This window comes from Eleutherodactylus coqui, chromosome 11 (assembly GCF_035609145.1).
Source record: "Eleutherodactylus coqui strain aEleCoq1 chromosome 11, aEleCoq1.hap1, whole genome shotgun sequence".
Taxonomy (NCBI): domain Eukaryota; kingdom Metazoa; phylum Chordata; class Amphibia; order Anura; family Eleutherodactylidae; genus Eleutherodactylus; species Eleutherodactylus coqui.
This window is the reverse complement of record NC_089847.1, coordinates 132440987-132454098: the sequence shown is the minus strand read 5'-3', so window position 1 is coordinate 132454098 and position 13112 is coordinate 132440987. Positions and strand designations below refer to the sequence as shown.

Below are 13112 nucleotides of genomic sequence, written 5' to 3'. Positions count from 1 at the left end.
ACCCCCACGCTCCGCTCATGACCCCGTCCACAATATACCGCCGCGCTCCGCTCATGACCCTGTCCAGGTTATACCCCCGCCCTCCGCTCATGACCCTGTCCAGGTTATACCCCCACGCTCCGCTCATAACCCCGTCCACAATATACCGCCGCGCTCCGCTCATGACCCTGTCCACATTATACCGCCGCGCTCCGCTCATGACCCCGTCCACGTTATACCCCCGCGCTCCGCTCATGACCCCATCCAGGTTATACCCCCGCGCTCCGCTCATGACCCCGTCCATTTATACCCCCGCGCTCCGCTCATGACCCCATCCAGGTTATACCCCCTCACTCCACTCATGACCCCAGCCATATTATACCGCCGCGCTCCGCTCATGACCCTGTCCAGGTTATACCCCCGCGCTCCGCTCATGACCCCGTCCATATTATAGCGCCGCGCTCTGCTCAGGACCCTGTCCAGGTTATACTCCCGCGCTCCGCTCATGACTCCGTCCACAATATACCGCCGCGCTCCGCTCATGACCCTGTCCAGGTTATACCCCCGCGCTCCGCTCATGACCCCGTCCACATTATACCGCCGCACTCCGCTCATGACCCCGTCCACATTATACCGCCTCGCTCCGCTCAGGACCCTGTCCAGGTTATACCCCCGCGCTCCGCTCATGACCCCGTCCACAATATACCGCCGCGCTCCGCTCATGACCCTGTCCAGGTTATACCCCCGCGCTCCGCTCATGACCCCGTCCACATTATACCGCCGCGCTCCGCTCATGACCCCGTCCACGTTATACCCCCGCGCTCCGCTCATGACCCCGTCCAGGTTATACCCCCGAGCTCCGCTCATGACTCCGACCACATTATACCGCCGCGCTCCACACATGACCATTTCCAGGTTATACCCCCGCGCTCCGCTCATGACCCCGTCCACATTATACCGCCGCGCTCCGCTCATTATCCCGTCCAGGTTATACCCCCGCGCTCCGCTCATGACCCCGTACACATTATACCGCCGCGCTCCGCTCATGACCCTGTCCAGGTTATACCCCCGCGCTCCGCTCATGACCCCGTACACGTTATACCCCCGTGCTCCGCTCATGACCCTGTCCATGTTATACCCCCGCGCTCCGCTCATGATCCCGTCCAGGTTATATCCCGGCGCTCCGCTCATGACCCCAGCCATATTATACCACCGCGCTCCGCTCATGACCCTGTCCAGGTTATACCCCCGCGCTCCGCTCATGACCCCATCCATATTATAGCGCCGCGCTGCGCTCATGACCCTGTCCAGGTTATACCCCTGCGCTCCGCTCATGACTCCGTCCACAATATACCGCCGCGCTCCGCTCATGACCCTGTCCAGGTTATACCCCCGCGCTCCGCTCATGACCCCGTCCACATTATACCGCCGCGCTCCGCTCATGACCCCGTCCACATTATACCGCCGTGCTCCGCTCATGACCCTGTCCAGGTTATACCCCCGCGCTCCGCTCATGACCCTGTCCACAATATACCGCCGCGCTCCGCTCATGACCCTGTCCAGGTTATACCCCCGCGCTCCGCTCATGACCCCGTCCACATTATACCGCCGCGCTCCGCTCATGACCCCGTCCACATTATACCGCCGTGCTCCGCTCATGACCCTGTCCAGGTTATACCCCCGCGCTCCGCTCATGACCCTGTCCACAATATACCGCCGCGCTCCGCTCATGACCCTGTCCAGGTTATACCCCCGCGCTCCGCTCATGACCCCGTCCACATAATACCGCCGCGCTCCGCTCATGACCCCGTCCACATTATACCCCCGCCCTCCGCTCATGACCCTGTCCAGGTTATACCCCCGCGCTCCGCTCATGACCCCGACCACATTATACCGCCGCGCTCCGCTCATGACCCTGTCCAGGTAATACCCCCGCGCTCCGCTCATGACCCCGTCAATATTATAGCGCCGCGCTCCGCTCAGGACCCTGTCCAGGCTATACCCCCGCGCTCCGCTCATGACTCCGTCCACAATATACCGCCGCGCTCCGCTCATGACCGTGTCCAGGTTATACCCCCGCACTCCGCTCATGACCCCGTCCACATTATACCGCCGCGCTCCGCTCATGACCCTGTCCACATTATACCGCCTCGCTCCGCTCATGACCCTGTCCAGGTTATACCCCCGCGCTCCGCTCATGACCCCGTCCACAACATACCGCCGCGCTCCGCTCATGACCCAGTCCAGGTTATACCCCCGCGCTCCGCTCATGACCCCGTCCACATTATACCGCCGCGCTCCGCTCATGACCCCGTCCACGTTATACCCCCGCGCTCCGCTCATGACTCCGACCACATTATACCGCCGCGCTCCACTCATGACCATTTCCAGGTTATACCCCCGCGCTCCGCTCATGACCCCGTCCACATTATACCGCCGCGCTCCGCTCATTACCCCGTCCAGGTTATACCCCCGCGCTCCGCTCATTACCCCGTCCAGGTTATACCCCCGCGCTCCGCTCATGACCCTGTCCACATTATACCACCGCGCTCCGCTCATGACCCTGTCCAGGTTATACCCCCGCGCTCCGCTCATGACCCCGTCCATGTTATACCCCCGCGCTCCGCTCATGACCCCGTCCAGGTTATATCCCCGCGCTCCGCTCATGACCCCATCCAGGTTATACCCCCGCGCTCCACTCATGACCCCAGCCATATTATACCGCCTCGCTCCGCTCATGACCCTGTCCAGGTTATACCCCTGCGCTCCGCTCATGACCCCGTCCACATTATACCGCCGTGCTCCGCTCATGACCCTGTCCAGGTTATACCCCCGCGCTCCGCTCATGACCCCGTCCACAATATACCGCCGCGCTCCGCTCATGACCCTGTCCAGGTTATACCCCCGCGTCCCGCTCATGACCCCGTCCACATTATACCGCCGCGCTCCGCTCATGACCCCGTCCACATTATACCGCCGCCCTCCGCTCATGACCCTGTCCAGGTTATACCCCCGCGCTCCGCTCATGACCCCGTCCACATTATACCGCCGCACTCCGCTCATGACCCTGTCCAGGTTATAACCCCGCGCTCCGCTCATGACCCCGTCCACGTTATACCCCCGTGCTCCACTCATGACCCTGTCCAGGTTATACCCCCGCGCTCCGCTCATGACCCCGTCCACGTTATACCCCTGCGCTCCGCTCATGACCCCGTCCATATTATACCGCCGCGCTCCGCTCATGACCCTGTCCAGGTTATACCCCCGCACTCCGCTCATGACCCTGTCCAGGTTATACCCCCGCGCTCCGCTCATGACCCCGTCCACATTATACAGCCGCACTCCGCTCATGACCAGGTCCACATTATACTGCCGCGCTCTGCTCATGACCCTGTCCAGGTTATACCCCCGCACTCTGCTCATGACCCCGTCCACATTATACCTGTCGCGCTCCGCTCATGACCCTGTCCAGGTTATACCCCCGCGCTCTGCTCATGACCCCGTACACGTTATACCCCCGTGCTCCGCTCATGACCCCTTCCATGTTATACCCCCGCGCTCCACTCATGACCCCGTCCACGTTATACCCCCGCGCTCCGCTCATGACCCTGTCCATGTTATACCCCCGCGCTCCGCTCATGACCCCGTCGACGTTATACCCCCGCGCTCCGCTCATGACCCCGTCCATGTTATACCCCCGCGCTCCGCTCATGACCCCGTCCATGTTATACCCCCGCGCTCCGCTCATGACCCCGTCCATGTTATACCCCCGCGCTCCACTCATGACCCCGTCCATTTATACCGCCGCACTCCATTCATGACCCCGTCCAGGTTATACCCCCATGCTCCGTTCATGACCCCGTCCAGGTTATGCTCCTGCTCATGACCCCGTCAGCTACACCCAGAGATGGGGAAGAAGTGCTGGTGCCCCCTCTCTGCTGCAGGGACCACCCTGGGGTTCAACAGCAGGTTAGAGTCACATCTGTCACAGAGACCTCTGTTACTAGGCAACCACCAGAGCCTGGCTGGAAGGTTTTCTTATGACCCCGTCCACATTATACCCCCGCGCTCCACTCATGACCCTGTCCACATTATACCCCCGCGCTCCGCTCATGACCCCGTCCACATTATACCCCCGCGCTCCGCTCATGACCCCGTCCACATTATACCCCTGCGCTCCGCTCATGACCCCGTCCACATTATACCCCTGCGCTCCGCTCATGACCCCGTCCACATTATACCCCCGCGCTCCGCTCATGACCCCGTCCACATTATACCCCTGCGCTCCGCTCATGACCCCGTCCACTTTATACCGCCGCGCTCTGCTCATGACTCTGTCCAGGTTATACCCCTGCACTCCGCTCATGACCCTGTCCAGGTTATACCCCCGCGGTCCACTCATGACCACGTCGACATTATACCCCGGCACTCCAGTTATGACCCTCTCTTTATCATCAGCTATGGTGTCCCTACATTCAGTGATTCCCCCAATACATTATCAGCACCTCACATTCTATTTACAACTCCAGTTACACCGAGAGCTGCATTCACAATTCTGCAATGGATACCGGAAATGCACCAAAGGCAGATAAAACGTTAGAGCAGATGGGGAAGAAGTGCTGGAGCCCCCTCTCTGCTGCAGGGACCACCCTGGGGCTCCACAGCAGGTTAGAATCACGTCTGTCACAGAGGCCTCTGTTACTAGGCAACCACCAGAGCCTGACTGGAAGGCTTTCCCATATTAAAGATGGCTGCCGCGCTTCAGAAACAGTAGCGTGATGACGTTGGGGGATGCCAGGAGGGAGGCGGGGCGCATGTCAGCTGTGTACGGCGCCGTGGATGGGTCAAACCGATGCGCGAACGGGCTACTTCTGGGGTGAGCTTGGTATTCGCTGTCACCGGGCGCTGCTGGATACACATGGCCACCCTGTCAGCTACACCCGCAGGTAGGTACATACTCGGCAGCCTACACCCACAGGCATGTCTGCACGGACACTCACGGGTTTGTTTACACTGACGCACACACGCAGGTATGTAGTCCCAGGCAGGTGAGTACATGCGGACAGTCACATGTATGTGTATACTGGCTCAGGCATGACACAGGTATGTATATACTGAGGGCCAATCACACGCGTGTATGTACAGTATACACATAGCGGAATCTGACCTGCGCCGGCCGGCGTCCGCGCACACCTGTAAGCTCCGCCCTCGCCGTCAGATATGCGCACTGCAGATTTTTTTCTTTTACATCCCTGCTTTTCCCGTGCCGTCACTAGGCGATGAGGCGGAATTCACGACCGCGTGGAATCTGCGCAAAAATAGAGCATGCTGCGATTTTCTTTTCACGAACGGAAACTGCAGTCGCTGGCGCTCTGTGAGCCGACAGGCAGCGCTCTGTTTGAATGTTTGCGGTGCGCCGCACGTTGTCCGTGAGGGCGACGATCGCGGATTCCGTATTTTAATTTCGCTCGCGTTTGAAAGCCTAATGTGGATCCACGGAAACTTGTCACGTGATTTGGCGCTGCGCTCCGGGGTCACGGGGATCATTACCATACAGGGAAGCGCCAATCATGAGAGGGCCGGGAAGGGGGGCAATAAAGGGGCAGTCGGGGTGTGTGTGTGTGTATATATATATATATATATATATATATATATATATATATATATATATACACACACACACACATACGTTTGCACTGTGATATACACAGAGGTATGTTTACGCCCCCCCCCCCCCCCCCCCGCAGGATTATCGCGCCTGCAGCTGTGTTGTGGGTCGGTGGCGCCGCGCTCCGTGTTGTGTATACAGCGGCTGTCGCTGCAGTTCTGCTGACACACGGATACGGAGGCCGCTGTTTGCGCCGTACCCATGTACCGGATGGCGTTGTGTGTCGGTGGCGCCGCGGAGGGCGTCATCAGAGGGGTGCTGGAATGTTTTGGGGGGCAGCTGCTGATTTGCGTTCCCCCTTCTGCAGGACTGCTGTACAGGACCTAGGCTCGCTGGCCGGAGGGATTCGGTTGCCCCCCAGCCATGGGGCAGCAGCTCACCAGCCAGGCCGTGATGAACAAGCTTCCGGAGAAAGTGGTCAAACATGCCACCCTGGTGCGCGAGAGCGGCTTCCTGACGTACGAGGAATTCCTGGGGCGAGTCGCAGAGCTTAACGATGTGTAAGAGGATATATATATATCAGTCAACACGTACGCTTTGTATCCAACACCCCCCTCTCCATCACGTGGCATAACTGCGCTGAGGAACGTTATGCTATAATGCTCCACAACTGGAGTGCTCATACGGGTGGAGGGCTCGGTGCACGCGGGGAAGGGGGGGGGGGCGTTCATACGGGTGGAGGGCTCGGCGTGGGGGGGCGTTCATACGGGTGGAGGGCTCGGTGCGGGGGGGGGGCATTCATATGGGTGGAGGGCTCGGCGCGGGGGGGCGTTCATACGGGTGGAGGGCTCGGCGCGGGGGGAGGGGGCGCCCATACGGGTGGAGGGCTTGGCGGCGCCCATACGGGTGGAGGGCTTAGCGGCGCCCATACGGGTGGAGGGCTCGGCGGCGGTGGGCGCCCATACGGGTGGAGGGCTCGGCGCGGGGGGAGGGGGCGCCCATACGGGTGGAGGGCTCAGCGGCGCCCATACGGGTGGAGGGCTCGGCGGCGCCCATACGGGTGGAGGGCTCGGCGGCGGTGGGCGCCCATACGGGTGGAGGGCTCGGCGCGGGGGGTGGAGGGCTCGGCGCGGGGGGAGGGGGCGCCCATACGGGTGGAGGGCTCAGCGGCGCCCATATGGGTGGAGGGCTCGGCGCGGGGGGAGGGGGCGCCCATACGGGTGGAGGGCTCAGCGGCGCCCATATGGGTGGAGGGCTCGGCGGCGCCCATACGGGTGGAGGGCTTAGCGGCGCCCATACGGGTGGAGGGCTCGACGGTGGGTGGGCTCGGCGGCGGTGGGCGCCCATACGGGTGGAGGGCTTGGCGGCGGGGGGCGCGTCGGCTCTGGCGGGCGGAGGGCTCGGCGTCAGGACCACATCATTTTGCAGTCTCTCATGCACTGTGTTCATACAGACCACCTCACTCGTTTGCCCATAGTTTGTGCCGCTGATCTCGGGGTGGGCCGTGGGGTGGTGGAGGGTGTTGTATGTTTTTCTGATCCCGCCTGCTTCCCCCTACAGTACGGCACGCTTGGCCACCGGGCAGGAGAAGCACCTCCTGTTTGAAGTGCAGCCGGGATCAGACTCCTCCGCTCTGTGGAAAGTTGCCGTCCGTATTTTGTGCACCAAGGTGGGTTGTGCTGCTGTCAGTCATCTGTAGTTGTAGAGGCTGAGTATATCACTGTAGGCGTGTAATGCCCGCTGCCACCACTTGAGGGGGCTCTGCCACATCCCAGGAGGACTTCAAGTCTTCAGACCGTTTACATTCTCTTCACATGTTGGTCTGTTGTGGCCTTGTTCTCACAGTCTTTAGATGCTTTTTGGTAACTCCAGGCGGCTTCCATCTGTCTTACTGAGGAGTCGTGTTTCTGGCCGCTCCGCCATAAAGCCCAGATTGGTGGAGGCTGCAGTGATGGTCGACCTTCTGGAAGTTCCTCCCATTTACACACAGGATCTATGGAGCTCAGCCAGAGTGACCGTTGGCTTCTTGGTCACCTCTCTTACCGAGGCCCTTCTCTCCCAATCACTTAGTTTGGTGGGTCCTCTCTAGGAAGAGTCCCGGTTGTTTGAAACTTCCTCCATGTAAGTATTATGGAGGCCGCTGGGCTCTTGGGAACGTTCAGGGCTGCAGAAATGTTTTGTAGCTTCCCCCGCCTCCACACAATCCTCTCTGACCTCTACGGGCAGATCTTTTTTCATCATGGCCTGGTTTTGGCTCTGATATGCATTGTGAGTGGTGAGGGGGGTCATGCCCAGTTAACTTAATTTACTAAAGGCGAGTCCATTCAAGGACATCTCAAAGATGATCAAGAGCTACATTTCAGGTGTTCTACCAAAGGGTGTGAATACTTATGTCAGTGCCGATCTTTTGTTACCCCCCCCCCCCCCTACTTTATCATTATGGGGTACTGAGTGCTGAATGATGGGGAAATGGTGAAATATCGACTGGCCACAATGTAACAAAATATTAAAAAAGAGAAGTAGTCTGAAGACTTTCCGGCCTCCCTGTATATCACTTATGGGTGTATATAGATGGTGGGTTATGCCACCCCCCGACTGGCACCTATTGGGGGGCTCTTAGGTCCCTCAGGAGGACTTCATATGTACACCTCATAGTCCTGTAATCACACAGTGCCAGTAGGCAGATACCTTATAACTTGTGCAACACTGAGCTTGTATTAAATCATCTCTTATCCTCCAGTCACATCCAGAGCTGCAGCCACTATTCTGCGGGGTCCCGCTGCCCTGAACCTACAGTTATTTTTGCATTCCCTCTACTGGTTCAGACTCTGTACGGAGCAGCGTGCTCAGCTGCAATGCATTGTGGGAGCGGCAGTGTTGGACAACGCACTGTACTGTAGCTGAGAAGAATACACTACATCTTCCAGAATGCAGTGCAGCAGATTGCGGTGCATTATAGGCTCTTAGCAGAGCTTCAGAGGCATTTATTATGGCACACTGCTTTTTCTTTACTTACATTGGATTGATTTTATAGCATGCCATACCTTTTACCCTCTAGTCCCATCCGGAGCTGCGCTCACCATTCTGCTCGGTCCCTGTTCACGGTCAGCTTAGCAGGATTCATAGATGTCTTTGCTTTTGTTTTTGTGTTCAGTTTACTTGCTCTCTCGAAGTCAATGTTGATGGTTTCTATTTGACAACGAGCAGATTTGTGTATGCAGCTTTGGAAGTGATTGGAGTATAAGTGTTAGTAAAGTATCTCCAGAGTTCCTTAATGTCCTCGGTAAAGTAATGTCTATTAGTGGATCAGGACTCGGGTCTGCAGTTGTTGTGTAACTACAGGTCCCAGCATGTTAACCGTGGCATGCTGTGACTTGTAGTTCTACAGCCTCGTTTTGTCTCTATTTACACGCTCCCTCTCTTGTAGATCAATAAGACGAGCGGCATCGTGGAGGTGTCCCGCATCATGAACCTCTACCAGTTCATCCACCTCTACAAGGAGATCACCAGTCACGCCACCGGCGTCTACGCCCAGAGCAGCGCGGCCGCCGAGGAGAGCGCCCACAGCCTGGCATCCCTCTCCTCCTGCCAGACCAGCATGTTAATGGGAAGGTAGATAATGGGCGCACACGTCAGCGCACAGACCGCCTGCTTACAATGAATCTTTCCTGTCTGCTAGTTGGCTCGCTACACTAAAACCCGCTCCTCCTGCTCCCACATGTTTATGTTGGATCCATCCTGAACTGGTTGTCAAACAAGAGGATCCAGAGAGCAAATGTCACCGACAACTAATCTGTAACGTCACTGGGATAGCGGGACGGGGGATGGGCGAGGGGGGCATATAGCAACCCGTATATTATGTGTCTATCTGATTTCTGTGCAAACTATTAACCAAACATCATCCGATGTGAAAAGATCTGCGAATCCAACTGCACTTTATTATTATAGTAGTTATATTCTTGTACATAGGGGGCAGTATTATAGTAGTTATATTCTTGTATATAGGGGGCAGTATTATAGTAGTTATATTCTTGTACATAGGGGGCAGTATTATAGTAGTTATATTCTTGTACATAGGGGCAGTGTTATAGTAGTTATATTCTTGTACATAGGGGGCAGTATTATAGTAGTTATATTCTTGTACATAGGGGGCAGTATTATAGTAGTTATATTCTTGTACATAGGAGGCAGTATTATAGTAGTTATATTCTTGTACATAGGGGGGCAGTATTATAGTAGTTATATTCTTGTACATAGGGGGCAGTATTATAGTAGTTATATTCTTATACATAGGGGGCAGTATTATAGTAGTTATATTCTTGTACATAGGGGAGCAGTATTATAGTAGTTATATTCTTGTACATAGGAGGCAGTATTATACTAGGTATATTCTTGTACATAGGGGGGCAGTATTATAGTAGTTATATTCTTGTACATAGGGGACAGTATTATAGTAGTTATATTCTTGTACATAGGGGACAGTATTATAGTAGTTATATTCTTGTACATAGGGGGGCAGTATTATAGTAGTTATATTCTTGTACATAGGGGAGCAGTATTATAGTAGTTATATTCTTGTACATAGGGGGCAGTATTATAGTAGTTATATTCTTGTACATAGGGGGCAGTATTATAGTAGTTATATTCTTGTACATAGGAGGCAGTATTATAGTAGTTATATTCTTGTCCATAGGAGGCAGTATTATAGTAGTTATATTCTTGTACATAGGAGGCAGTATTATAGTAGTTATATTCTTGTACACAGGGGGCAGTATTATAGTAGTTATATTCTTGTACATAGGGGGCAGTATTATAGTAGTTATAGTCTTGTGCATAGGGGGCAGTATTATAGTAGTTATATTCTTGTACATAGGAGGCAGTATTATAGTAGTTATATTCTTGTACATAGGGGGCAGTATTATAGTAGTTATATTCTTCTACATAGGGAGCAGTATTATAGTAGTTATATTCTTGTACATAGGGGGCAGTATTATAGTAGTTATATTCTTGTACATAGGGGGCAGTATTATAGTAGTTATATTCTTCTACATAGGGAGCAGTATTATAGTAGTTATATTCTTGTACATAGGGGGCAGTATTATAGTAGTTATATTCTTCTACATAGGGAGCAGTATTATAGTAGTTATATTCTTGTACATAGGGGGACAGTATTATAGTAGTTCTAATCTTGTACATATGGGGCAGTATTATAGTAGTTATATTCTTGTACATAGGAGGCAGTATTATAGTAGTTATATTCTTGTACATAGGAGGCAGTATTATAGTAGTTATATTCTTGTACATAGGGGGCAGTATTATAGTAGTTATATTCTTGTACATAGGGGCAGTATTATAGTAGTTATATTCTTGTACATAGGGGGCAGTATTATAGTAGTTATATTCTTGTACATAGGGGGCAGTATTATAGTAGTTATATTCTTGTACATAGGGGCAGTATTATAGTAGTTATATTCTTGTACATTGGGGGGCAGTATTATAGTAGTTATATTCTTATACATAGGGGGCAGTATTATAATAGTTATATTCTTGTACGTAGGGGGCAGTATTATCCCCTTAATGACACGGCCTATTTTGGCGTTGAGGACCAAGCGATTTTTTTTTTTTTGGTATTTTTCCATCTCCATTTTTCAAAAGCCATAACTTTTTTATTTTTCCGTGGACGCGGCCGTATAAGGGCTTGTTTTTTGCGTGGCGATCTGTAGTTTTTATCTGTGCCACTTTTGGGTACATAGACAATATTGTAAAATTTAATTTATTTATTTATTTTTTTAATAAAAGGGAGAGAAAACACATCAATTTTGCCATAGTTTTTTTTTTACAGCGTTAATCATGCAGCATAAATGACACACACAATTTTTTCTGCGGGTCGGTACGGTTACAACGATACCAAAATTTTTATATTTTTTTTAGGTTTTTACACTTTTTTGCAATAAAACCCCCTTTTTTTTGGAAATCTTTTTTTTTTTCTCTATAGCTGCATTCAAAGTCCTGTAACTTTTTTATTTTTCTATGTACGGAGCTCTTTAAGGGCTTATTTTTTGCGAGACGACCTGTAGTTTTTATTGGTACCATTTTGGGAAATGTGCGGCTTTTTTGATCACTTTTATTGCATTTTTTGTGAGGCAAAATGCTAAAAATGAGCATTTTGCCTCTGTTTTTTAGCGTTTTTTTTTTTTACGCTTTTTGTCGTACAAAATAAAAAGCGTGTTCAACTTTTTGTACACGTCGTTACGGACGCGTCAATATCCAATATGGGGGGTTTTAGTTTTTTTATTTCCTTTTTTTATGCTAATATTAGAAAAAGCATAAAAAAGGGTTTTTTTTACATTTTTCTTTTTTTTACACTTTTCTTTCCTTTTTTTTATACTATTTGAGTCCCTCTGAGGGACTTACATCACTGTGCCTATGATCGCTGTCATAAGGCATGGCAGAGCTACTGCTCTCCCATGCCTTATCGCTTGTACAGCGATTATAGGCACAGGCAATAAAGGACGCCAGCCGGAGACACAGGGGGATCGCGATCCCTCTGTGAACTCTTTCCCTGCCGCGATCTACTTAGATCGCGTCAGGGAAGGGGTTAACAGCGGCGGGCGCATCTCCGATGTCCCCCCGCTGTTGGAGTGGGACGCCGGCTGTTACTGACAGCCGGCTCCCGCTGCGGGATATCGCGGGATCATATGTGATCCCGCGCTATCCCCGGGACGTACCAGGCTCCCGGGACGTACCGGTACGTCCTGGAGCGGGAAGGGGTTATAGTAGTTATATTCTTGTATATAGGGGGCAGTATTATAGTAGTTATATTCTTGTACATAGAGGGCAGTATTATAGTAGTTATATTCTTGTACATAGGGAGCAGTATTATAGTAGTTATATTCTTGTACATAGGAGGCAGTATTATAGCAGTTATATTCTTGTACATAGGGAGCTGTATTATAGTAGTTATATTCTTGTACATAGGGAGCTGTATTATAGTAGTTATATTCTTGTCCATAGGAGGCAGTATTATAGTAGTTATATTCTTGTACATAGGGAGCAGTATTATAGTAGTTATATTCTTGTACATAGGGGGCAGTATTATAGTAGTTATATTCTTGTACATAGGGGCAGTATTATAGTAGTTATATTCTTGTCCATAGGAGGCAGTATTATAGTAGTTATATTCTTGTACATAGGAGGCAGTATTATAGCAGTTATATTCTTGTCCATAGGAGGCAGTATTATAGTAGTTATATTCTTGTACATAGGGAGCAGTATTATAGTAGTTATATTCTTGTCCATAGGAGGCAGTATTATAGTAGTTATATTCTTGTACATAGGGGGCAGTATTATAGTAGTTATATTCTTCTACATAGGGGCAGTATTATAGTAGTTATAGTCGTGTACATAGGGGGCAGTATTATAGTAGTTATATTCTTGTACATAGGGGGCAGTATTATAGTAGTTATATCCTTGTATATAGGGGGCAGTATTATAGTAGTTATATTCTTGTACATAGGAGCAGTAT

At 52.0% G+C, this 13112-nt stretch overlaps 1 protein-coding gene across 1 annotated transcript in view; it reads left to right on the top strand.

Annotated features, from left to right (window-relative positions):
* Window positions 1-4802: 4802 nt before the first annotated feature.
* RNF141 (ring finger protein 141) overlaps window positions 4803-13112 on the top strand; it is a 56819-nt gene continuing 48509 nt past the window's right edge. Inside the window, exons 1-4 of the mRNA XM_066582504.1 lie at window positions 4803-4925; window positions 5955-6147; window positions 7148-7256; window positions 9015-9199. Of these exons, the coding sequence (XP_066438601.1) occupies window positions 6011-6147; window positions 7148-7256; window positions 9015-9199 (431 nt within the window). The 5' untranslated portion in view covers window positions 4803-4925; window positions 5955-6010. The remainder of the gene's footprint in view (window positions 4926-5954; window positions 6148-7147; window positions 7257-9014; window positions 9200-13112) is intronic.